Genomic DNA, 22,240 nt, shown 5'->3' with positions numbered 1-22,240 from the left:
GGGCAGAAGGGCAGGGCAGCTCCCTGGATCGGGGCCATGGCCGCCTAAGTCAGGTGTGGCCAGCAGGGGGCGTCGCCGGAGGGAACAAAGAGCAAGGCGGATGGCGGCTATGGGCACAATTTATTCCTCATCATGCAGAAGCCGCGGCCCCCACTCCCGAGGGCTTGGAAAGTGATACACGGAACCACATGTGTCCCAGGCCCGGCCCTCCCCCCATCGTAACACGGAACTTGGCTGGAGGAGGGACCCCAGGGGGAGAGTCTGTGCGTCCTGGGGCCAGGCAGCAGCAGCAGGGGCTCGGGCCCAGGACGTCCCCCAGCCCCTTCCTCCTCCTCGGGCAGAAGGACTCCTCAGCCCAGGCCCCAAGGACGGGGACGGGGTGGGCGGGGGACTCGGAGTCAGTTTCGAGGCGGGGCGTCTTCCTGCGCCACCCTGGTAGCCCCGTGGCCGAGAACGTCCCCCGGTCAGAGAGCCGAGGCCCGCGGGCGCAGGACGCAATCGTCCCCGCAGCCGGACCCCATCGTCCCCCTCAGTCCTGGGGCTCCTCTGACCGCCACTTGAGCGCGTGGTCCTTGTGGGCGTCGGGCAGGATCTGGTTGCGCATCCCTCCCAGCAAGTTGGACGTGGCTTCGGTGGCCAAGATGAGCGGCTTCACCACCGTGGGGGGCAGCTGGCGGATCACGCCCCCGACGGCCCCCGTCAGCCCCTTCTGTTCGTGACCCCGGGAAGCGACATCACAGATGGTCTGGGCCGTGTCCAGGATGCCCTGGGAGGCAAGAGGAGGGCACGGGATAAAGCAACAATGAACCACAAAACGGGGTGGGGGTGGGGGGGGACACCAGGAGGAGGCCTGCCCAGGAGAGGGAGGGGGCTAGACGGGGGTACCTCTCGCACGGTGTCGTAGGCCTTGGCCACGCCTTCCCGAAGGTCGGCCGGCTGCTGCCCCTTGCGGAGCTTCCGGGCCGAGCGTTTGTCCTGAAGCGAGCGGGAGACCGGGGCGGCCGGGGACAGGATGTCATAAACCGTCTCGGCCGTGGCCTGCGAGGAGAAAGGCAAGGTAGAGGCCAAGCAGAGAGGGCCGCCCCTGCCCCCTCATCCTGCCCCGTCCAGCCCCTCCCTCCGCCGGGCACCCATGGCGCCTGCCACCCCCACACAGCCCAGCCCTCCTTTACACCAGCTCTGACAGCCGCTCCGCTTGGCCCTGGAGGGCGCCACCAAGGCAAGGGAGCCCGCAGGGGCGAACACCCCTTGGCCAATCTGGAACTCCCAGGGCCATCGAGTCCCACCCGCTGACGTCAGCGGCAGCCCAGAACGAGCCGCTCCGTGAGGCAGAGCTCCCTGGGCCAGGTCCCTCCGCCCAATGTGGTCACCTGGATTGCCTGCACGAGCCGGTTACTGAGCTCCAGGGCAGCTGAAGCTGTGGAAGACCCAAAGGAGGCAGCCCCCCGCTGCAGCCCCCGCATGAGGCGTCCGTCCCTCCGGTACTGCTCAATGGGAAGCCACAGCAAGTCTCGAAGGCCATGAACTAGAGCAAGAGGAGCAGGGTCAGGATGCCCTCTCTCACCCCCGGCTTTTTCTACCCGACGCGTCCTTCCCAGGAGGCCGAGTTTGGCCCGCCCCCTTTCACCCCCTCAGGGGGCAGCCTTGCAATGAAGGTTTTTTGGCTCTCCCACAAAAAGGGTCATTTAAAAGCCCCTCCAACATGGCCCGTCCAGGGATAAGCGGCACTCACAGAGCTGGACCACTGAGTGCATGGGGCCCACGCCTCCCAGAAGCCCTGGCAGCTGGTTCTTCCGGATATCCTGTAGCCATTCATTGAGGGCATAGCCCAGCACCTTGTCAACCCCCAAGAGCCTGTCCATAGAACACGGGGAAAAGGGCAAAGTTGAGTGGCTTCCTTCCGAGTAACAAGGGCCGTCCTCACATGGAAGCCTCAGGCCGTAGTATGGTTTGGTCTGGTCAGGGTAGGGGAGACTGATGCCCAGTTTTCAGCCTCAGGCAGGGGCTTCCTGAGGGGGGTGGGGGTGGGGAGACAACATCACAGAGATTGGGGGTCTCAAAGGGGGGGGGGGGGCTGCTGGGAAGGCTCACCCATGCCGACAGCAGAGACGTTTTAGCTTGAGCTCTGAACAATTGAGTTGGGCCAGGCCGATGAGGATCCCAGCGAAGGTGCCCTGGGAGGGAGAGGTGGGCAGGTCGTTGCAGAGCCTGGGACTGGGGGGACTCGGGAGATCCCCAGACCCAGAGGGACACCTAGGCATCAGACACCAGGACTCAGGACCACCGCCTTCTATACCTGCCACACCCCGGCCCCCCCCTGGCCTGTGGAGACGATGCAACTCATCACTCGGCAGATAGATGGGGCTTGCTCACAGGGGAACCATGCAGCATCCACCCCTCATTGTGGAGAACCGGGGCCAGGCCACACAGCTCATCAATCATGACTGCTGATGTCATTGGGTCACCCTACATGCACCTATACGTTCACTGGCAGCGGGCCCAGGTTCCAGCACTCACCACTTGGTCCATGGTGACGTGCTTGCCGTGATAATCCAACCAAATTGGGACCTCGGAGGTAAATCGGAACTCCCTACGGAGGTACAATAAGGGCGGAATGTGCGTCAGCCCTCAGAGAGGCTGGACCCCGCAGGCCGGCCTCCCTCCCCCCATTTCCCCTCCCAACTATCCCAGGCCCGATCACCACCTGAAATAAATGGGCTGCTCAGCGGAGGTTGCGGACGTGGACGTGGAGCTCTGCTCACTGACTGTGGTCTCCAGAGAGCTGCTCATCTCTGCCCCCTCTGGCAGCTTGTCTTGAGGGACACTGGTCCGGACGGTAGGATCCTGGCGAGCTGGAAAGGAGCAGAGGAACAGGACGGACCCAGGTGTGAATGGGAGGCCCACTGGCTGCCAAGAAGCCTGGGCAAGAGTGAAGGGCAGTGGGAGGGTCCCCGGGAGGCAGCTCTGGCCTCACTTCTTGCCACCTCCCACTTTGCTCTTTGGGAATCGGGTTCTCCTTTCCCCGACTTCAAATATGGGCATCATGGCTTAAACAATGGTCAGGAAGCCACATTCCTGCCCCCCTCTAAGCGAGCACCAACCAGGAGAGGCCTTGGGGGGGCAGCACAGGCCGGCCCAGACTCAAGTTACTTAGCCCCACTATGCCACAGGCAAACCTCTCAGACAAAGGCATAGGTCGTCTGCCTCTGGAGAAGGAGCTTCCCCATTCTGAGAAGTCTCAGCCTTTGTTTCCTCTCCTGTCAAAGGAAACTAATTCTAACGTTCCCTGCCTATCCCATCACAAGGCTATGTGAAGAAAAATGCCAAGAGCTGCAGGCTGTAAGAGAAGGGAATGAGCAGGAACAGCCTTAGTTGTGCCACTTTTCCCTGCCTGCAGTTCCTGGGCACTGGGCAGCAAACTATCGCCACTTGGACTGTTCTGGGGGTTTCCTAACTGCACCAGCCTCGGGACCCTCCAGACCATTTCTACACAACGACCACAGTGCTCGTCCTCACGGGTGGGACATATGTACCACTAGTGCTTGAACTGATGGGTAGAACGCATGTGCAACTAGCACAGTGCTTGTCCTCACGGGTAGGACGCCTGTGCAACTTCAACATGAAGCCATCTAACCCTGCCCCATAACTCCCCGATGTCGAGGAGGATGCCCAAGGAGGGCATGGACTCACTGTTGCTTTTGTGCACCCAGTGCCCAGGACAGTGCCCGGCACCCCACAGGTTCCTGAATGAAATCCTCCCTTGCAAAGAGGAGGCCTCATTTCTGAGACCGCCCACTAGATAAGCTGGAAAAATGAGCGGCTCCTGTTCCTGTTGCCGAGAGAACTAAGCTCGGGGCAGAGAAGCCTCATTCCCCCTCTGCCCTTTGGCCCAGCCTCTCACCTTCAGTTGCTGTGTCCATGGGAATGACAGGGTTAATGCCAGCAGCCAGACTGGTGAAGAAATCTTTCAGGAAGAACAGGGCGTCCTGCAAAGCATGAGGGGGCAACCCCAGAGATTAGAGAATGGCTAAGGACCAACACACACGTGCGCGCGCACACACACACACACGTGCGCGTACACACACATACACAATCATGAACTTGCACAATTTACACACACTTACACTCCCTCCCTCCCTTTGGAAAAAGCCAATCTCACCTGGTCAATATTGAGCCGCAGGGGCATGAGGGAAACTCGGAGACAACATTCTGGACCTCCCAGGCCGGCCTCGGGGGCCACATGGAGGGCTTTTATAGTGAGCTGGGAGGGGGGAGGGGAGGGAAAGAGGAAAAGAAGTCACTGCCCCAGATCCCTCTAGACCCTGGAATCCCATGAGGACTCCTGCCCGGGATGCCCACAGCTCCAGCTGGCACTTCCCCTTTCCAGCCCAACTTGGGCTCCTGAAAGCCAGCGGCCTTGCCCACCGCTTTGCCCCTTGAACAGAAAGGACTCGTGGTCCAATCAAAGGGCTCCCTCTGGAGGTTGACAATTTCCCCGCCGAAGCCCTCGGCACACGAAGCCCTCGGTGCACGTCTCCCTCGTTTTTAGAGACGAATACTTGCCTGGCATTAGTCACAAGTAGAAAGCCAAGAGTCAGACGGGAACTTAGCTGTGCGACTCCCGACTCAATGGCCCCCATGCCCCTTCCAGCCCCAAGCAATGGTCTTCGGACTCTTCAACATTGGGAGAAGCCCGTGTGGCCCGAGCGTCTGTGTGGCTCTGACACAGGGGCGGCTCCCACTGCCCACCCTCCCCACCCCTCATGCAGACCGTGGGGGCTCCCGTCCCATACCATGTTAGAATGAGCCCGCCGGGGCATCTTCTCGCTTGTGTACAGGTAAAGGAACTTGTTGATCTGGGAGGAGGCCAGGCGGTCCCGAATCTCCAGCTCCTGGACGATGAACACCTGGCGGGCCAGGGGCTGCTCCCCCAACTCGGCGCCAGGGGCTGCTGCTCTCTCCGTTGGGTAAGTCTCGTGCTGGAAGCTCACCTTGGGGGACAGGGAGTGGCGCACACACACAGAGTCAGAGACAGACACACAATCACTTGATGATTTGTAAGCATTTACGGCTGTGCCAAATACTGTGCTATGTATGCTCCCAGGTGGCACAAAGTGGTAAAAAAACAGCCCCTGACCTTGAGGAGCTGCCATTCTCCTGCCCCAGGCAGCACACAGGCAGCTTTGCAGGGAATCTGGCTGACCCTGGGCCACAACTGCCTCCCCGGGACTCCCCATCCTCCTCTGAAAAATGAGGGGAACTACATAGTTGGCCCTAAAGTCTTTCCCAACTCCAGATCTGTGGTGCTGGGCTCTCAGTTTCCCTCTCTGTAAAGAGCCTCTCGGCTCCGGCCCCCCGCGCCTCCTCCGCCCTCACCTTGCTGAGCTGGATCTCCATGAGGATGTGGTGCTGCCGGCCGCTGCCGCCCTGGGTGCGCCAGGAGTTCTGGGGCCTATTGAGCCCAGAGCACCGTGATGGGGAGCCCCGGGGACCCGAGAAGCCAGCTTTTGTCCTGCCAGGAAGGAAGGGTGCAGCAATCAGCATTTATTAAGTGTTAAGTGCAGGGTCAGAGAGAAGACTTAGCGCTGCCTTGGTGAAGCTGGGGATTGCAGACCCATCCCAGGTGATGAGCTGCCCCCCCCCCCCCCCCCCCAATACTGCAAGTGGAAGCGCTGAAGAGGCGCCGACCAGGAGGCAAATGTCATCGTCACCATGACAGGTCAGGGAAAAACCACAGACATGTTTGCCTCTTGTTCAGGTGACCTCCTGTGACCCCGTGACCCTGCCGCCACAAACACTGAGCCCGAGCGACTTGTCTGGGCTCATCCTCTGAAGGGTGACCCAGGAGTCTTCAGGGTCTCAGAAGGCGGCAGGAGCAGAGCAGGACTGCAAAATCGGGAGGTGGGGGAGGGGGCTTGAGGGGAGGAAGAGCCAAGGACAGGACAGAGGGAGGAAGAGGAGAGGAGGTGGACAGATAAAGACGGAAACAGGTAGAGACAGAAAAGGAGGGAGGGAAAGGGACAGCAAAAAAACCCGGAGGAAGCAAGGCAGAGACAAGCTGCCCCGAGGTCAGGCAGAGGCAAGGGGGAGGGAGTCTACACTCCGGGTGGCAGCCAGAGGGACCAGCAGCCCCAAAGGTCATGGCTGGGAAGGCTGGAAAGCTGAGTGGGTGGCCAGGGTTACTCCAGGGCTCCAGGAAAGGCTCCCTCTGCCCATTCCCGATGCTGTGGGCCCTGGGAGCTGTCCCAGGTTCTTAGTAGCTACGTGGTGGGCCCAGACACCCCCCCATGACTGACCCTCCCCGAGCCCAACCCTGTGGCCGCCTCATAGGGCTTGGAGGATGTGCCCTACGACCATGCCACCAACCCCTACCTGTGGCTGTGGTGAGGACCAAAATCGTGGCCCCCGTAAAGGTGCCAGATCAGCGAGACCTCTCGCAGCACCAGACGGTTGATGGGCATGGGGAAGTGGGCAGGCGCTCGCAGCAGGTCTGTGCTGCCCAGGGGGCGAGAGAAGTGACCATCCCGGACCGTGATGGAGCCAGGCTGCAGCTTCGTCACTACCGGCTCGCCGTCTCGGGGCTGGAGAGAGGCGGGGGGGAAAGCAGGCTGAGAGGTCAGGATGCCCGAGCCCCCCCGCTCTCCTCCCCTGCTCCCTCCCGGTCACCCACAGGGATGCCAAGACCAGGGGCATCCAGGATGCAGAACTCATCGCTGTCCAGGGCATCCCCATCTCCATCCTCCTCCTCTTCCTCCTCCTCCTCCTCCTCTTCCGCCTCCTCTTCTTTGACTCCGAGGCCGCTTTCAGAGGCACTATCGGGGGGCAGAGGGGCCTGGGCCCCACCCCGCTCACCCGGGAACAGGTAAACGGACACAGGAGAGGCCTGCCGCAGGGACCCACCACCTGCAGGGACGGAAAAGTGGGGGACGGACGGCTGAGTAGCATCGCCGGGGGACACAGTCCGCCCCGTGCCGCCGGCCGCCTGCCCCAGCCCGTACCTGGAGGCAGGGCCGGATCCCGCAGGCTCCGCTCCGTATCAATGAGGGCATCGGTCAGGTCCCGCTGATTGATGAGGGCAGTCTCAGCCGGGGGGCAGGAGGGCAGGGAAGCCGGGCTCTCTGAGAGCTGGGGGGGAGCCAAGGGGTGAACGGGAAGCAAGGAGGGTAGCAAAGCTCCCCACGAGCAAGCCCGGCGGGGGCGGATCCCAAGAGGCATTCTGAGCTGTAAGCAGAGGGAAGCTGGCCCACGTGATCCCCAAGGCCAATAGACCCCAAGGCCCACTCCCCACCTCCTACGGCAAGGACATCCCAGCCAACCTGGGCAGGGGGGCCCCCTTGGGCCCTCCCTGCCCTCATCACCAGAGCAGGCACCACCACCACATTCCCCCCCCACCTCCCTCCTCACCTGAACCTTCTGGCCGGCGATCTCAGTGGGGCTGGGGGGCCGGGCTGGGGGGTGCAGATCCCCGGAGCCCACCACGTACTGCAGCAAGTTGGCCAGCAGCGCGCAGGAGTCGGCACAGCTGTGCAGATGTACCACGTTGTTGGAGCAGCGCAGTTCGAAGAGGGGCTGGCTCTGTGGGGAGGGGGGCACTCAGGAGGTGGCCTGGCCCGGCACGGTCACCCAAGCTTGGGGTGCAGGCAGGAGCGTCCCCGGCCACCGCGGGCTTGCTGTAAGACCCCGGGGGGCCCTTTCTCTGGGCCCATTTTCTCATCTGGGATGAGTTCTCATCAGACAGAAAGGGCCTTGGGGGCTGCTGGGAGCTCATCTCCCCTTCTCAAAGCCTGGGGTCCTCCAGGGGGAGGGGCGGCCCCATAAAGGCTGGGTCTCATTATTTCCCGACCTTGGCCCCTGACCTTTCCTCTCCCTTGTGACCTCTCACCCTTGTGAGGGATGGGGCCCCCAACTGGGCAGGTGCAGAGGGCTGCCCCAGGGCCACCTCCCACCCCGAGGTTCCTTCACCTTGCTCCCGGCTCAGGGCCCCCGTATCTCCCAGAGGGGGTTGGGGGGGCAGGTGGAGGGGACGTCTGCACCCCACCACACGCTGCTGCTCACCAGTTTGCCCTCCGTGCTGCCCTTCCAGGTCTTGATCACAAGCTCCAGCAGATCCACGTCCAGAACACAGACATAATCTGCAGGGAAACCGAGGGAGGGGCTCAGCTGGCCTGGGCAGGACAGCCCCCTCCGACCTCTGAGAGGTTCCATGGTCCATTCAACAAACATTAAACACCCATGGTGTGCAGAGCGCTGCCTGAGCGTGATCCCTGCTGGAGGGAGGGTGTACTCCCGGCTTGGCTCAAGCCCCTGATACAGGTCCGTGATACAAAGGTCTGAGGAAAGGTTCGTTACTGGCTCACTAAGGGGCTGGGCTGGAGATGGGAATTGGGGAAGGGGGGGGGGGGGGGCTGTCCTCAAGCTCCCTCCCCCACTTCGTGGGCCTCTCACCTTTGCGCAGGTCGAGGGTCTCACTCCCACACCTGTCGGACAGGTAGATGGCGGAATCGTCGAGGATAAACCTGGCAGGGGAGATGGGGCGGAATGAACAAGGGGACGGGGGGACGGGTGCAACTCGGCCTCTGCAGCCCCGTCACCTCTAGGGTCTTTGGCCCTGCCCAGCCCGACCCTGGCCTTTCTGCCGACCTCTCCCGACTCCAGGTCTTTGCCCTGGCTGGGCCTCCTGCCCGCAGTACCTCCTTCCTTCTCTCTATCCGCTGGCTCACACCCCCCCCCCAACCCCAGGCTCACCACCTCCTAGATTCTCCCTTAAAGAGGGCCTGTGGTTGGCCGCCTTGATAGAGGGAGGCAGAGAGCAGGACAGCTTTGGGGGCAGGGGATGGAGCAGGGGCTTCTGGGAGAACGAGCTTCCTGGCCTGGCACCAGGCAGTGCTGAAGGGATACTCGCTGGCCTGGCCCGAGGTGCTAATCTCCCAGAAGCCCCTGTTCTGGCCCGGCCTGGGAAGCTCTCGTCTCCAGCCAAACTTCCCGGCCGCTGCCACAGCAGCTACTCTCCTTGCGCTTGGGGGAAGTCCCAGGGACATCAAATAGGGGACTCGCAATGGGAGAAAACCCGACCCCACACGCAGCAGCCTCAGCGCCCCCTCTCCACCAGACAAGGCGCGGCTCTGGTGGAGCTCAGCCCCTGGGAGCTCTGGGACGGCTCCTCTGGGCCGCTCTAAGACCAGACCCTGGGCTCAATGGGCACCAGCAGCCCCGGGGGGCGAGGGGTGGGGAGGGGGAGCATGGTGCAGGGCCAGCCACCTGAGCAGGAAGGTGGAGGTATCCATGATGATGTTGCTGGAGAGGGTGAACGTCTCTGCGGTGATGAGGACGCGCACAGGAAGGTGGAGAGGCCTGGGGGGAGGGGGAGCAGACATGAGTTACAATCGCAGCATCACAGCAGCGCAGACCTTGGGCAACGGCGGCCCGAACCCAGGGTACCTGTAGTCAACGGCGCAGGAGAACAGGTGCGTGTGCAGGACGGTGATGACCGTGGGCGGCAGGAAGCCGAGGATGGGGTCGTCCAAAACATCCAAGAAATCCAGGAGCTACAGAGCAGAGAAAGGGGGTGAGGGGGGGCAGCAGGGCCTTAGAGCAGCCCCCTCACCTACCCCCCACTCACCTGGCAGTGCCAGCTTTGGTTGGGCAGGGCCATGCGGTGGCGAAGGGTGGCTCCATGTAGCCGCAGAGTAACCAGGAACTCCTGGGGGAGGGGAAATACATGGTCAGAGCGTGACGGGTACTGGAGGCGGCCTCCCAGGCACACGTCCGCCAAGAGCCGCAGGTCAGGGTGGCACAGTACCTTGACGTTCTTCTGGGGATCCAGATGAATGCGTACAGCCGTGGAGAGCATACGAGGGCCCTGGCCCTGGCCCTTGCGGCCCGCAGACCCCCGATCCGTCACCCCTTCTTCTGAGGGGTAGATGGTCGGGGCCAGGTGGGCGGGCGGGGTGAAGCTGGGCACCTCGAGGCGGGTAGGCAGCAAATAATCGTCCACTACGGCTGTGGGGAGGGCAGAGCCTTAGGGAGAGGCCCTGCTCCCCGTCCCCTCCCCCAGCCCCAGGGTGTCCCCCATACCTTGGTGGTAGAGGGCCGCCTTCTCGGCCTCCAGGCAGAGGTAGCCCAGCCCCGGCTGGCCCAGATACTGGGAGACGCTGAAGATGGTGCCCTGGGTCACATCGAGGACCAGCTCTCCGTGGCAGTCGTCCAGCTTCTTCCCACTCTCGCCCTGGGGGGGGGGGGGGGAGTCTGAGTGAGCCCCCATCCCTCCTCCATCCTGGGCCCCCCCCCCAAAGGGGCTCTAGGGCCCCAACCCTATCGCTCTCATGCAACTTTTCTCAGGTCTGAAATTTATCTGTAAAATGGGCAGAGATGATCCCTCGTCCTTTCCGGCTGGAAAGTTTCCGCTGCTTCTTCAGTCAAGTTTCAACTCCTTTGCTTGGCATTCAAGGCCCTACAACATCCTGCCCCAACCTCCCTTTCAAGTCTCATCCCCTGAACTGAGAACAGGGAGTAGGAGTAGGGCTTCCTGGAGCCCTGGGTCTGCCTGACGGGTGGTCATCCCAAATCCCCGTCTTTTGGGACAGATGCGCCCTCCCTCCCAACTCACCTTGGTCTCACACAGAACAGTGATCCGCCCCTTCAGCACCGTCACCAGCGTGGAGAAAGTGCTCTGGGTACGGGGACTCCGCGGCTCTGGTGCAGGAGGCTGTGGGACCCCCGACTCATCCACCGAGAAGAAGTGCGTGTCTTCATCTTCAGAGTCTGAGTCTGGGTAGAGAAAGAGGGGGAAGGGTCACAAGGGGTGGGGTCACCAGGTTCCCGAGCATTATCCCCGGCCAGGCCCTCCTTCCCAGCATCCTCGGCCTGAACGGCCTGCGTACCCAGTTTAAAGGCGGATTTGCACATCTTGAAGTCTTCCTGCCAGAAGGCGGAGGGCCCGGGGAAGGCAGGGGTGGCCGTGGAAGCAGCAGGGCCTAGGTCGGGGAGCAGATCTCCAGGCTCCCACATGAGCAGGTCGTTATTGATCCTGGGGGGAGGGAAGGGGCGGCATGAGAGGAGCAGGGGCTCCCCACCCTCCTCCGCTGGGTCCCGGGGGGCTTGTTACCTGTTGTAGATGCTCTCATAGACCTCCTTGCTGGGCAGGAAAATGTGGGCACTGGGCAGGATCAGCTCCAGGCTGCAGCGGGACAGGGCCAGCGTTCGGCTCTGGAATTCTCCCATCTCCTCAGGATCTCCGGGAATCACCATCTGGGGGCCATTGGGGAGGATTCCCCAAAGATCAGTGGGGATCTGTAAGCTCGTCTGGACAGGGAGCTTCTGCCAGGAGCTCACCAGGGCTCCGCTAGCTCAGTCCACATCGTAGTCTTTGCAGGATAAGGTTAAAGGCGAGGCACCCATGGGACAGGGATTAAATGATCTGCCTGAAAGCAGCTGAGCTCAAGAGGCTCCAACCCGAGGCTTGATGTCAGGAGCTGCTTCCTAACAACCCAACTGTACCAAAGTGGAACGGACGGCTAAGAGTGAGCTCCCTGGCACTACAGGTCTTCGAGTAGAAGCTGGATGGCCAATTTTCCATGAACCTGCCCGTCCCCACCAGTCTTGTCCGAGGCCACGGATGGGGGCCTCCCCGAGCCCCCTTCCTCACACTCCCCGAAGCCGACCTCAGTCGGGTCCTTTGCAACAATGGCCCCAACAAGCCCCTGCTCCATTCATCCCTCCTCCAATCCCCGTCTTCCACACGTCTCTGTGCAAACTCTCTTCTCCACGACCCACCGGGGAGTCGATATTCTGGTCAGAAACCCCTCTATGGTTGCCCACCACTTAGGTGCCCAGCTCTAGGCCCCGGCACTCAAGGCCTTGCATGCCAAGCTGCGTGAAGCTTCTGACTCGACCTTTTGATACACCTACATCCCAGGCAAACCGGACTACAAACAAGAGGGCGCCAAGACGCATAAAGCCCAGAGAGACTCAAGTTCAAATCTCGCTGCCTGCCTGACCGGAGGCCGTCTGCCTCACGGAGGCAATAACCTCACCTACCTTGCAGGACTGTTTAGCACAGGGCCTGGCACACAGTAGGTGGCACAGAGATGCTTATTCCCTCTCTCACCTCCCAACCCTCCAGTGCAGTTCTCACTCTTAAATCCAACAGCCTTTTCTCTATCCTCATTCCCCTTGTTCTCTCAGCAGCCTTGGATGTTGTTAGTCACTCTCTTGTGACTATTCTCTTCTCTTGACATCCCCCCGCCCCCTTTCCTGGCTCTCCTCCTTCCTTTTTGACCACTCCTCTGTCTCCTACTCCAGATCATGCCTCTGACCAAAGGGGTCCCTCAGGGATTGTTCTGGACTCACTCCTCTTCTCCATGCTGCTTTACCTGGAGACCTCATCAGCTCCCATCGATTCAAGCCATGTCTACACCAGTTACTTTCCTATCTCCCTGTCCCGTCTCAGCCTCTCTGCTGATGCTCAATCTCCGAGTTTTTCTGATGACTCTGGATATCAGGAGACATCCTAAACTCAGTCTGTCCGAAAGTGACCTCATTATCCTTCCCTCTAACCCCTCCCCCTCAACCTTCCCAATTACTGTGGAGAGCAAGGTCATCCTAGTGAACTCCCAACCTAGGGTTCACCCTGGACTCCTCTCTCATCCCTCAAATCCAAGATGACCCTAAAGCCTGTGGATTTCACCTCTGCAACATCTTTTGTAGATTTCACCTCTAACATCTCTGCTAAATCATGGACTCTCGCCCCTGACCCAGCCCAAAACTGGGGCAGACAAACCCCCACCCATTCACCCGGGAAGGCTACAGCTGCAGCTGGGGGTCAGCCTGCTCCAAGTCTCTGCCACTCTTATCCATTCAGCCACAAAAGGGATTTTCTTAAGCCCCAGCCCTCCCTTCCAGTATTAAGTACAAAACGCCTTTCCTACTTTTCCAGCATTCAGAGAAATAGAGGCTTATGGGCCATTTCCCTGCCCAGGGCATTTCCAGACCTGGAACACCTACCTCAATCCAGATTTCCCTTTCATCTAAAGCTCCACTTTCTAGGAGAAGCCCCTCCCAAATCCCCTCAAACTCTTATGGCCTGAGATAAGGGAAGGGACTGTTTTCTTCTCTGTATCCCCAGCACCTGATCCAGTACATAGTAGGTACTTAATAAATGCTGGCTGACATAATTTGACAGGACTGCCCAGTTTGGCTGTTCCTCTGCACCACTGACAATCTCTCTGATCTCGTTCTAGGACAATTCAATCAAACAGGCCCCTGGGACCACCCTGGGCTAGTCAGTAACCCTCCCACTGTCAGGGTTAAGTGAAGGGGGGGGAGATGCCTCACTTTCTGGGAAAAGCAAGAGTGGGGGTGAGAGCGGGTTCTCACCTCCTCAGTCTCATACATGGTCCTCTTGGAGGAAAAGGGCGAAGGCTCAGGCTGCCGCAGCTCACAGGGGCTCTCGGCTGATGACAGCTCCACTTCTTCCCCCTTCTCCAGGACCACATCCCACTGGGAGCTGCTGCACTGGGGGTTCAGGGTCACCACTGCCCTGCCAGGGAGCAGGGCTGTTACTGGGGGATGGGAGCACAGATTTCCCAGACCCAATGCCTCCCCGTCACCCCCAGGGTCTGCTCTGCTGGGGGCGCCCCCCCCCACTTACTTGGGTAGGATGTACTTGCGTCCGGGGCCCTGGGGATCCAGGGTCTTGGAAACTCGAAGGCAGGGGACAGCAGGCTTCTCCCTGTCCTCGTAAGTTCCTACATTGGGGCAGGGGAAGGAAGGAGGGCTGGTCACAGCTGTGCCGAGTCTGGGTCAAAGCTCTGGGAGGGAACTGGGGTGGGTTGCAAGGCTCCCCTACCATGCAGGTCGCTGCAGGTCAGCTCCAAGAGGGTGGGGGCCTGGGGGTTGGGGCCATGGCTCAGCTCGGACTGAAACTCCAGGTCCGTCAGCTCGAGGCGGAGAAGTTCCTCCCGCACGGCCCGGCCGGCCCAAGGGTTGTGCTGGGGACGCAGGTCGGGGATGGGGAATCGCAGCCGAAGGGTGGCGTGAGGGGCCGTGACCCGCAGGACCGTCTGGCGCTCCACGGTACAAGGAGGCTCTCTCTGGAGAAAGACGGGGCTCAAAAGGGCTCGTGCCATCTCCCGCCTCCTCCCTGCGTTGGGGAGCGGGGCGGGAGCTTCTTGCCTGACACGGACCCGAGATCAGAAACTGGACTGTCCTTCCATTTTATCAATGAGGAAACTGAGGCCCTGTCCCCACCCTCTGCTTTCACAGGGTTCTCTGCCGAGAGAATGAGAGGGGGCAGCAGGGGATGGGCAATGGAGAGGGGGATGGGCACAGGATCTGGATCCCGAGGCCTCAGAGGCTCAAGCTCAAACTCCTCCCTCCTTTTCAGGAGCGGCATGTGCAAAGTGCCTGGGCCATGCGGGACCAAGTTAACCAAAGCAGAATTTTAACCCAGACCCTCGTGTGCCAAAGGCAGACGTTCTCACTACTGAACCTTGGTCCAGAGGTTTGGCTACTCAGCTCCCACCCGTTGCCAAACAGAGACCATGGCTGGCAGGAGCAGGAGCTGGGCCTGCCCAGGGAACCCCAGGCAATCCCTGAACAACTCTGGCCCGTTACCCTGCCCGAAAAACCGGGAGGCTGGACTCTGGAGGCCCCCAAAGCCTGCCTGCCTTTCCCAGGGAACCCTAAAGTCCAAGCCTTTTTTGGCTAGGACCCCCAATGGCCTCAGAAGCCGAGAAAGTCGGGCTCTGCCCCCTTCCCGGCATGCTCCCTATATTCCCGAAATCTGGCCCAGCACGCAAGCCAACAAAACCCTGGAGACTGAGACCTCTTCCACTCTTTGGTAAATCCCCTTTTCTTTGCTCAGGAAAGCACTTTTTCGCTGGTCCCAGGCCTGGGGCGCCCTCCCACCTCTCCTCTGCCTTAGAGCCCATCTTGCTCCATTTCCTTGCTCAGCTTCCAGAGGCGTCTTCCGCAAGGGCAGCTGGTCAGTTTGCTGACTGACTTTGAGCTTCCTTTTCCCGACCCTCCTCCCTCTTGTTCCCTTTTTCCCCCGACCCTCCTCCCAGAGCCTCCTCCCACAGGTCAGCTCACCAGCAGGCCCTGCTCCTGGGCCATCGGGGTGGTGGCGAGATGGAAAAGCGCCCCGAGCCGGTCCAGAGCCCCCAGCTCCACGTCAGACTGGAATTCGGCCAGTTCCAAGGACAAGTCAGAGGTACAGAGATACGAGGCCGCCCGCCGGGGGTGGCTCTGTCGGTGGGCAAAGGCGGAAGGACACGGGATTAGAGGGAAGCAGTGCAGGGGCGGCCCCAGAAGCAAGTCAGAAGCCAAAACCTCATTCCACTAATGAGGAAACCTATGGCCGGGGACCCTTACCTTGGGGATCCGGCGCTGGGTCTGGATGTACCGCAGGTGTGCACAAGGGCGGGCCGAGGCCCCGAAGCCGGAGCCGTTGGGGAAGCTCAGGAGCTGGTGGGACAGGAGGCGGGGGAGGGGGGGAGTGAGAGCCTGGAAGCCCCCCTCATACTTCCCAGCAGGGCTGGCATCCTTCGCCCTCCCCCTCACTCACCTCTGTGTATTCGGGCTCAGTCGCCCCTTCGGGCCACAGACACTCCAGCACCTCCAGCTGCCCAAAGAGCAGGTCAGTGCTAAAAGCCCGGCCCCTGCTGCCGGCCCCTCCGCGCTGTTCCCAGCTCAGCTGCACCGCGGAGCCCGTTAGCCTGCAAGATCTGAGGCTCAGCTCTTGGCCTTTGGCTCAGCCCATGACCCACCCCAGGCGGGACCCCCACCTCAGGCGGGACCGCCACAGCCTCCAGTACCTCACGTGGCTTCGGGGACAGGCCTTCTGGAAGCGGGGCCGGAGGTGGTGAAAGTCCCGGGACCCAAAGGGTCCCTCTTTGGCAGCGTCAAACTCGGCAAAGAAGCGGGCAGCGAGGTCGGGGGGGCAGCCGGGGGGAGCCCCGGGGGGCTGCTGCAGGGCTGTCAGCGTCATTCCGCCCAGGGTCACTTTCAGCAGCGACTCTGGGCGGAGGCTCTCTGGGGGGATGGGGGCCGCTGCCTTGCCTGTAGGAAGAAGGTGGGAGAGGGGAGGAGGGAAGCAGGGGCGTGAAGACCTGGTCCCCCTCATACTTCCCAGCAGGGCCGGGATGCTCCGCCCTCCCCCTCACTCACCGCTGTGTATTTGGGCTCTGGGGGAACCCTGGTGTGCCTTCCCCCACCCCAGTGCTCCCCCTTTAACGCATTCGATAAGAGCTCGCTCACAAACGCTCCCTCATTCAAAGCCCAGGAGGACAAGAGCCACCCGCCCAGACGGAGCGGCCGGTCACGCCGAGGAGGCCCTTCTGTACCTCCCCCCATGCCCCCGGGTAACTCCTGCCCTAGAACTGGTGCTTGGGGACTGCCCCCAGCCCACTGAGCGAAGGCCCCCCGCCCCCTTCCGTTAGGGGAGAAGGGGACAGGCCCAGTGCCCTCCCTCACCAGGCAGGCGGGCCTGGAGGAGGGTGGAGGGCCGGATGGGTGTGGGGGCACCCAGGTCCCAAAAGGGGGGAAACGGTCCCACCCTTTCAAAGAAGGGAGGAAAAATCCCGGGGAGGGGGGGCTCGGGGTCGGGTCCCCGTCAATCCCGCCCGTCCCTTTGCCCCCAGGGGTCCGGGAGGCGTCGGCCCCCCCTGGAGCTGCTGGCTCAGGTCCTGCTCGATAAGTCGCAAGTCCTCAGGCCTGAGGGGCCGGTTCTTGTTCGCCTTCTCCGACAGCCCCTCCGTGTCTGGGGGAGCGCAGAGGAGACGCCTTAGGCTCCTGCCCGCCGGACTCCCCGGCCACCTCCCCCCCATTACCGGCTCAGGCTGGGGGCTCACCTGCTAGGCTCAGGGCACTGAGAAGATCCTGCAGCTGCAGGAGATGCTGGGGGGCCAGGAGCAGGTGCAGGCAGCCTAGCTGCCCCGACACCTCCATCTGCCGAGGGCGGGCGAGAGCCTGGTCAGTGGCGAACGCTGGGCCTCACGGAGAAGGAGGGAGGGGCCCCCCGGAGTGAGGCCCTCTCTAAGCTTTGTCCCACAGAGGCAGAACCTGTCCCAACTCGGTGGTCTCAGGGAAGAAATGCCCCGACCCACTTCCCAGCGCCCCCTCCTCTCCCAAAAGCTTCCAGCCCCTCCACCCCGCCCTGGGCTCCTGGGAAGCATCATGAGGCCCAGCTCTGCCCCGGCACCAGGACACCCTCAGCTGTCCTGCTCCGCTCCCCACCCCCAGGCAGCCCCAGCTCCCTACCCTGGGCCCAGGAAAGGCCTCGTTCTGCTTCAGTTTTACGGTCAGCTCCATATACCCGGAGCAGCTGCCAATCTGCAAGGGGGGGCCGGGGGACTCTTCCTAGAGGGAGAGGGCAGAGGTCAGAGGTCAGGGACCTCCTCCGGCCTCTGCGCTTCTGTTCCCTCCCCTCTCCACCCGGGGCCCACCCCCCCTCCAGAGCTCGCTCCCACCTGAGAAGGGGGACACTCTTCATAGTGAAGCTTGACACCCGAGAGCTGCAGCAGCTTGTGCAGGAAGGCGGGGGGCTGGTGCACGTCCACGGGGGGGGCCTGGCTCGGGTCCCGCACGGCCTCATCACAGTATTCCAGTCTGGGGGAACGAGGGCGGCCCCGGGTCAGGAGGGGACGAGCGCCCTGCGCTGGGGGCTCCGACGGAGAAGCAGACGAGACCCAGGCCCGGGGCTCCCGCTCCCAGGGGAAAGGAAAGGGAGGGCGCCCGAGCCGGGCAGAGCAGGGGCAGGGACGGGCAGCAAAGGGAGGGGGGAAGCCAAGGACAAGGAGTGAGCTGGGAAAGGAGCTGGGGGCAGGTCAGTTCTCGGTCCCTCCCCGGGCCCTGCCCACCTCTGAATGTGGATCTCCACCGCCATGCCGCCGTCGCCGCCGCCTGGCGCGTGTTCCACCCGCACAATGGTGTCCAGGAAGGTCACCTTGATCCTCCGAAGCACTGGGGGGCGGGAGAGGCTGGGGTCAGGCCCAGGCAGGCCCCAGGGCCCCCTCACAGGAGCTGGGACAGGGCAGGAGGGGAGGGGGGGCAGGCAGGGCCACTCACCTGTCTCGATGGTCTGGGCGAACATCTCCAGGCCCTCCAGGGGCTGGGGGGGCTCAGAGGGCTCGGGGGGGCCCTCGCGAAGGCACTCCTGAGCTAGCTGCAGGCTGGTGGTCATGCAGGACGTCCAGCTCTGGGATTCTGCCGTCCCAGGCACTGCGGGAAGCGGGCGTCAGGACCGAGACCCCCCAGCCCCCCCGGCCCCCGGCCCGCCGCCCCGGCCTCACCTTGCCCGCTCCGCGGCCGCAGAGTGAGCTGCAGGCCGGACACCTGCATGGTGCAGTGGTCGGTGAGCAGGGCGGCCCAGGGCACCGCCACCTCGATGGAGCCCACGAAGCCATCGACCAGCTCCAGGGGCGACTCCACCGACTCCAGCAGCTCGTTCACAGACTAGGAAAAAGGGTGTCGGGGCCGGTGAGGGCCGGGGGACATGGCCTGGGCGGGGACCCCTCCCTCTGGGGGCCCCACCCCCAGTCTCTTCTGTGAAGGGGGGATGAGGACACCTCCTGGCTGTGGCCCCGGGGGAAGGCACTTCACTTTGCCTCAGTTTACTCATCTGCAAATCGAGCTGGAGAAGGAAGCGGCCAAGCCCAAGTGGGTCACGGCCCCGGGGCGTCCTGCGGGGACAAAGGCCTGAGAGGGCCTCAGCAGGACCTCCCACCCTGGGGGCTATCACTCCCACTTCACAAAGGAGGAAACTGAGGCACAAGGGAGGGCGGAGGGCAGAGCCAGCCCTAAAGCCCCGGGGCTGCCTCCCACCAGGAGCCTCCCCTCTCTCCCCTCGCTCTGACCACCTCGGGGCCCAGGGACGCAGGGAGGGAAGGACCCCCCAGACAACTCTGGCCAATTTCTGACCCTCCCCCCCTGTGGGGGGTCCGGGGCGGGGTCTCCCAAAGGGCCCTGGGTGTCAACCCCAGCCCACCAAGGAGGCAATTTCGCCTGAAACCCAGGAAGGTCCAGGGGGGCCCAGAGTGAGGGTCCCGGGGGGGCCCCAGGCCTTGTTTTCTTGGGCTCTGGGGGAGGGGAGGAGCTGTGCCCCACTGACCTAAGGTCCCGACCGCCCAATCACAGGGGAGGGGCGGGCACGAGACCAGCCCAGCTGCTGAGGTCACAGGTCAGATGCAGAAGGCTCCCCTCGGAAGCAGCCGCTCATCTCCCAGGGAGCCCCCATAAATCTGAGGGTCCTCCTCCTTCAGCCCGTTTCTCTGACCTCTTTTTCCGGAGGAAAAGCCAGCCTCCCATGATCCTTCAGGGTGCCCCTTCCACCTCCCCTGCCCCCTCAGCCCAAGCTACAGCCCCGTGCCCCGCCAGGGAGCCCCTCGGACCCGGGTTAGCCCCGAAATCAAAGCTTCCTCGGGCCGGGGCCCCGGGCTTTGGCCGCCTCGGTCGGGGCGGGGAAGAGCTTCGTGTCCCAAGCCTGTAATTTGTAGTTCCCCCGGGGGTCAGCTGAGCTATGAATCACGGTCCGGCGCCTAAGCCCGTCCCTGCCCCCCCAGCTGAGGGGGACCGTGAGGGGTCCTGGTCCCCCTGCTGCCCCTGCCTCCGATCCCGCTCCCCCAGGGGGCTCTTCCCCCAGAAGCCGGACCGGCCCCTGCCGGAAGTGACAACTGTTGCCAAACAGTCCCAAGCATGTTGATCAACAAGAGCCCAGGGAGCTGCTGTGGAGCTGTTGTTGACATCGGGGCCAGGCCGGGGGCGGTCCCTCCTCCGAGCCCCGGGGAAAGGGGTTGCCCAGGCCCCCCAAGGGGGGGGATGGGCTCTGAAGGCCCCTTCCCAGCTCCCTGCCCCTCCTCCTCCCCGGACCCAAGCCCCCAGTTCCAACGGAGAGGAAAGGTTGGCTCTGCCTTCTCCAGCCCCAAGACCCTTCCCCTTCACCCTCTAATGGGGCGGGGGGCGACTTCCTCCTCCGGGCTGGGGCTGCCCCATTGGCCCCCGGCCAAAGACCCTTCTTCCGTTCAATGGGGAGGGGGCCCGATTCCGGCCCCTCCCCGCCGGGTTCCCCTTCCTCCGGTCCCGACCCCTCCCCGCCGTTTGCTGGGGCCTTTTCTGCCCCTCCCCCGGACGGCTGGGGGGCCCCTGTGGGCCTCGTTTTGCCCCATCCGTGCAATGGGAGCCCGGCCGGGGCCCGGCCCCCCGCGGCGCCCCCGCCCCCCGGCCCCGGCCGCTCACCCAGACGTCCAGGTGGATGTCCCGCAGCCCGCCGCTGCCCTGGTACAGGTCCAGGCTGAGCTGCTCCAGGCTCAGCCGCTCCTGCAGGAAGTGGCCCAGGTAGTGCTGCAGCAGGTAGCGGCAGGCCCGCTTCTTCATGCAGCTCGACCACGGCCACAGCCGCGCATAGGCCGGACCTCCCCGCGCTCGCCGCCCCGCCCCTCCTAGCCCCGGCTCCCCGCCCCAACCCGGCCGGCCACCCCGCCTCGCTGCCATTGGTCGGCCCGGAGGCAGCCGCTGATTGGTCGGGGGGGGCGCCGGAAAACCCCGTTTCCGGAACTGGTCCTATGACGAGATGCGCCTGCGCGTTGCCCTCGGTCTTCGATGTCTTGAACTTTCCGAATTGGGGCAAACAAGGTCGCGTGATGACTGAGTACGAGAAATAAGTCTCGAGGCGCGATGCGCATGCGCGCTTCCGCCCCACCTCCCGGCTTCGGTCTCATGAATTAAAGGGACAGGGTCCAACCAACTCTTCCCTCTGGAGCTAAAAGGCATCCTAGCCCCAACCGCGGGTCCTACCCTCACTTTTTTACAGATGGGGAAAGCGAGGCTCGGGGCGAGGAGAGGAAGGTCTTTGTCACGGGCACTCAGTAATAGAGGCAGACCTGGGACTTGAGCCCGGCCCCGCCCCCCCTTCCCCCTCCCCCCCCCAGGACCCTGAGGTTGGGGACCAGCCTAGAGCCGAGGACCAGGGCAGGGGGGGGAGGGGGCCGTGGGGGAGGCGGAGCATTGAACGCCGGGCAAAATGCCTGGAGGCCGGAGGGAGGGGAGGGCAGGGCAGGGCTAGCCCTGAGATAAGGGGCCGCCCTGGGGAAGGGGCCCCTCCCGGCAGCGCCCCCTCCCCCCCCCCCAGGGTCCCCAGGAGCCTCCCGGTGGGAGGAGGGGGAGCGAGCCCCGGCGCCGCCTCCTCGGGTCAGCTCCAGCCTTGAGGACGGAGGAAACTGAGGCCCCAGGAGAGGAGGAGACGGGCGCGCTCAGCCCGGGGCAGGGCCAGGGTCAGAAAGGCCCCGGGGGAGCCCAGAGCCGGGGCCGGGGCGGGGTCTGGGTGGGGACCATGATCCCCAGGCAGGAGCCAGGCCTGGAAGCGGCTGCCCAGGGAGCTTTGCCTCTGCTGGGCCAGAAGGAGCCGCCATTTACACATGACTGGCTTTCCGGGGATCCCTCAGTGTCACACCTGGTGGTGCTGAGAAGGACCTCCCTGCCCCGGCCCGCAGGGGGAGCCCCTGATGCAGCCAGGCGGGGAAAGGGGGCCCGGCTCCCAGCCGGGGAAACTGAGGCCCAGGGAAATGGGGGGGGAGAGAGGGGAGGGGAGGGAGGGGAGGGGAGGGGGGGCCAGGCCCCAGCCGGGAAACTGAGGCCCAGGGAAACGGGGGGAGGGGAGAGAGGGGGGGAGGGGAGGAGGGGGCCAGGCTCCCAGATGGGGAAACTGAGGCCCAGGGAAATGGGGGGGAGGGGGGGGAGGGGGGGGAGGGGGCCCGGCTCCCAGACAGGGAAACTGAGGCCCAGGGAAACGGGGGGGGGAGGGGCGGGGGAGGAGCCCCTGATGCAGGCAGGTGGGGAAAGGGGGGCCCCCGGCTCCCAGAGGTGTGAACTCGGTGTTTCTTTCTAAACCCTGAACTCTCCCAAAGGTGTGAACTCCATTGAGTACTTAGGTACTTATGATCTCTCTAAAGTTGTAAACGCAAGCATCGTTTCCATCAGATCCACTCAGTACCTTGTTTCAAGTTCTGGCCCAAAATATCTCTTTTTGTAAGAGCAAATCAATCACACTGAGCCCGGCCAAACCAGGTAACTATTGTCTCTATCAACTCCAATGTCTTAACACTTTGTAAAGATTCCAACAGAGGCCCAGATCCCAGATGGGAAAACGGAGGCCCAGGGAAAGGGAGGCCCGGATCCCAGATGGGAAAACGGAGGCCCAGGGAAAGGGAGGCCCGGATCCCAGATGGGAAAACGGAGGCCCAGGGAA

At 63.1% G+C, this 22,240-nt stretch overlaps 1 protein-coding gene across 1 annotated transcript; it reads right to left on the bottom strand.

The window, feature by feature from the left end:
• Positions 1-101: 101 nt before the first annotated feature.
• ATG2A (autophagy related 2A) lies at positions 102-20,678 on the bottom strand. The gene is made up of 42 exons (XM_031943643.1): positions 20,649-20,678; positions 20,233-20,556; positions 18,291-18,453; positions 18,067-18,219; positions 17,859-17,961; positions 17,469-17,607; positions 17,260-17,358; positions 16,851-16,947; positions 16,635-16,759; positions 16,474-16,486; positions 15,816-16,059; positions 15,566-15,716; positions 15,373-15,465; positions 15,091-15,246; positions 13,847-14,090; positions 13,649-13,745; positions 13,375-13,537; positions 11,105-11,247; positions 10,881-11,026; positions 10,607-10,767; positions 10,075-10,225; positions 9,800-9,999; positions 9,620-9,700; positions 9,439-9,545; positions 9,259-9,351; positions 8,446-8,516; positions 8,056-8,132; positions 7,405-7,575; positions 6,999-7,125; positions 6,671-6,903; positions 6,373-6,581; positions 5,377-5,512; positions 4,794-4,991; positions 4,160-4,261; positions 3,902-3,986; positions 2,705-2,852; positions 2,518-2,590; positions 2,092-2,174; positions 1,733-1,854; positions 1,371-1,525; positions 886-1,038; positions 102-766 (listed from the first exon to the last, which is right to left on the bottom strand). Exons 1-42 carry the CDS (start codon positions 20,676-20,678, stop codon positions 530-532), a joined length of 5,856 nt encoding a protein of 1,951 aa, XP_031799503.1. The 3' UTR covers positions 102-529.
• Between the last annotated feature and the right edge of the window lie 1,562 nt (positions 20,679-22,240).

Source organism: Sarcophilus harrisii, chromosome 6 (assembly GCF_902635505.1).
Source record: "Sarcophilus harrisii chromosome 6, mSarHar1.11, whole genome shotgun sequence".
Classification (NCBI taxonomy): domain Eukaryota; kingdom Metazoa; phylum Chordata; class Mammalia; order Dasyuromorphia; family Dasyuridae; genus Sarcophilus; species Sarcophilus harrisii.
Note: the sequence above shows the minus strand (reverse complement) of the source record. Positions and strands in the feature narration are given on the sequence as shown.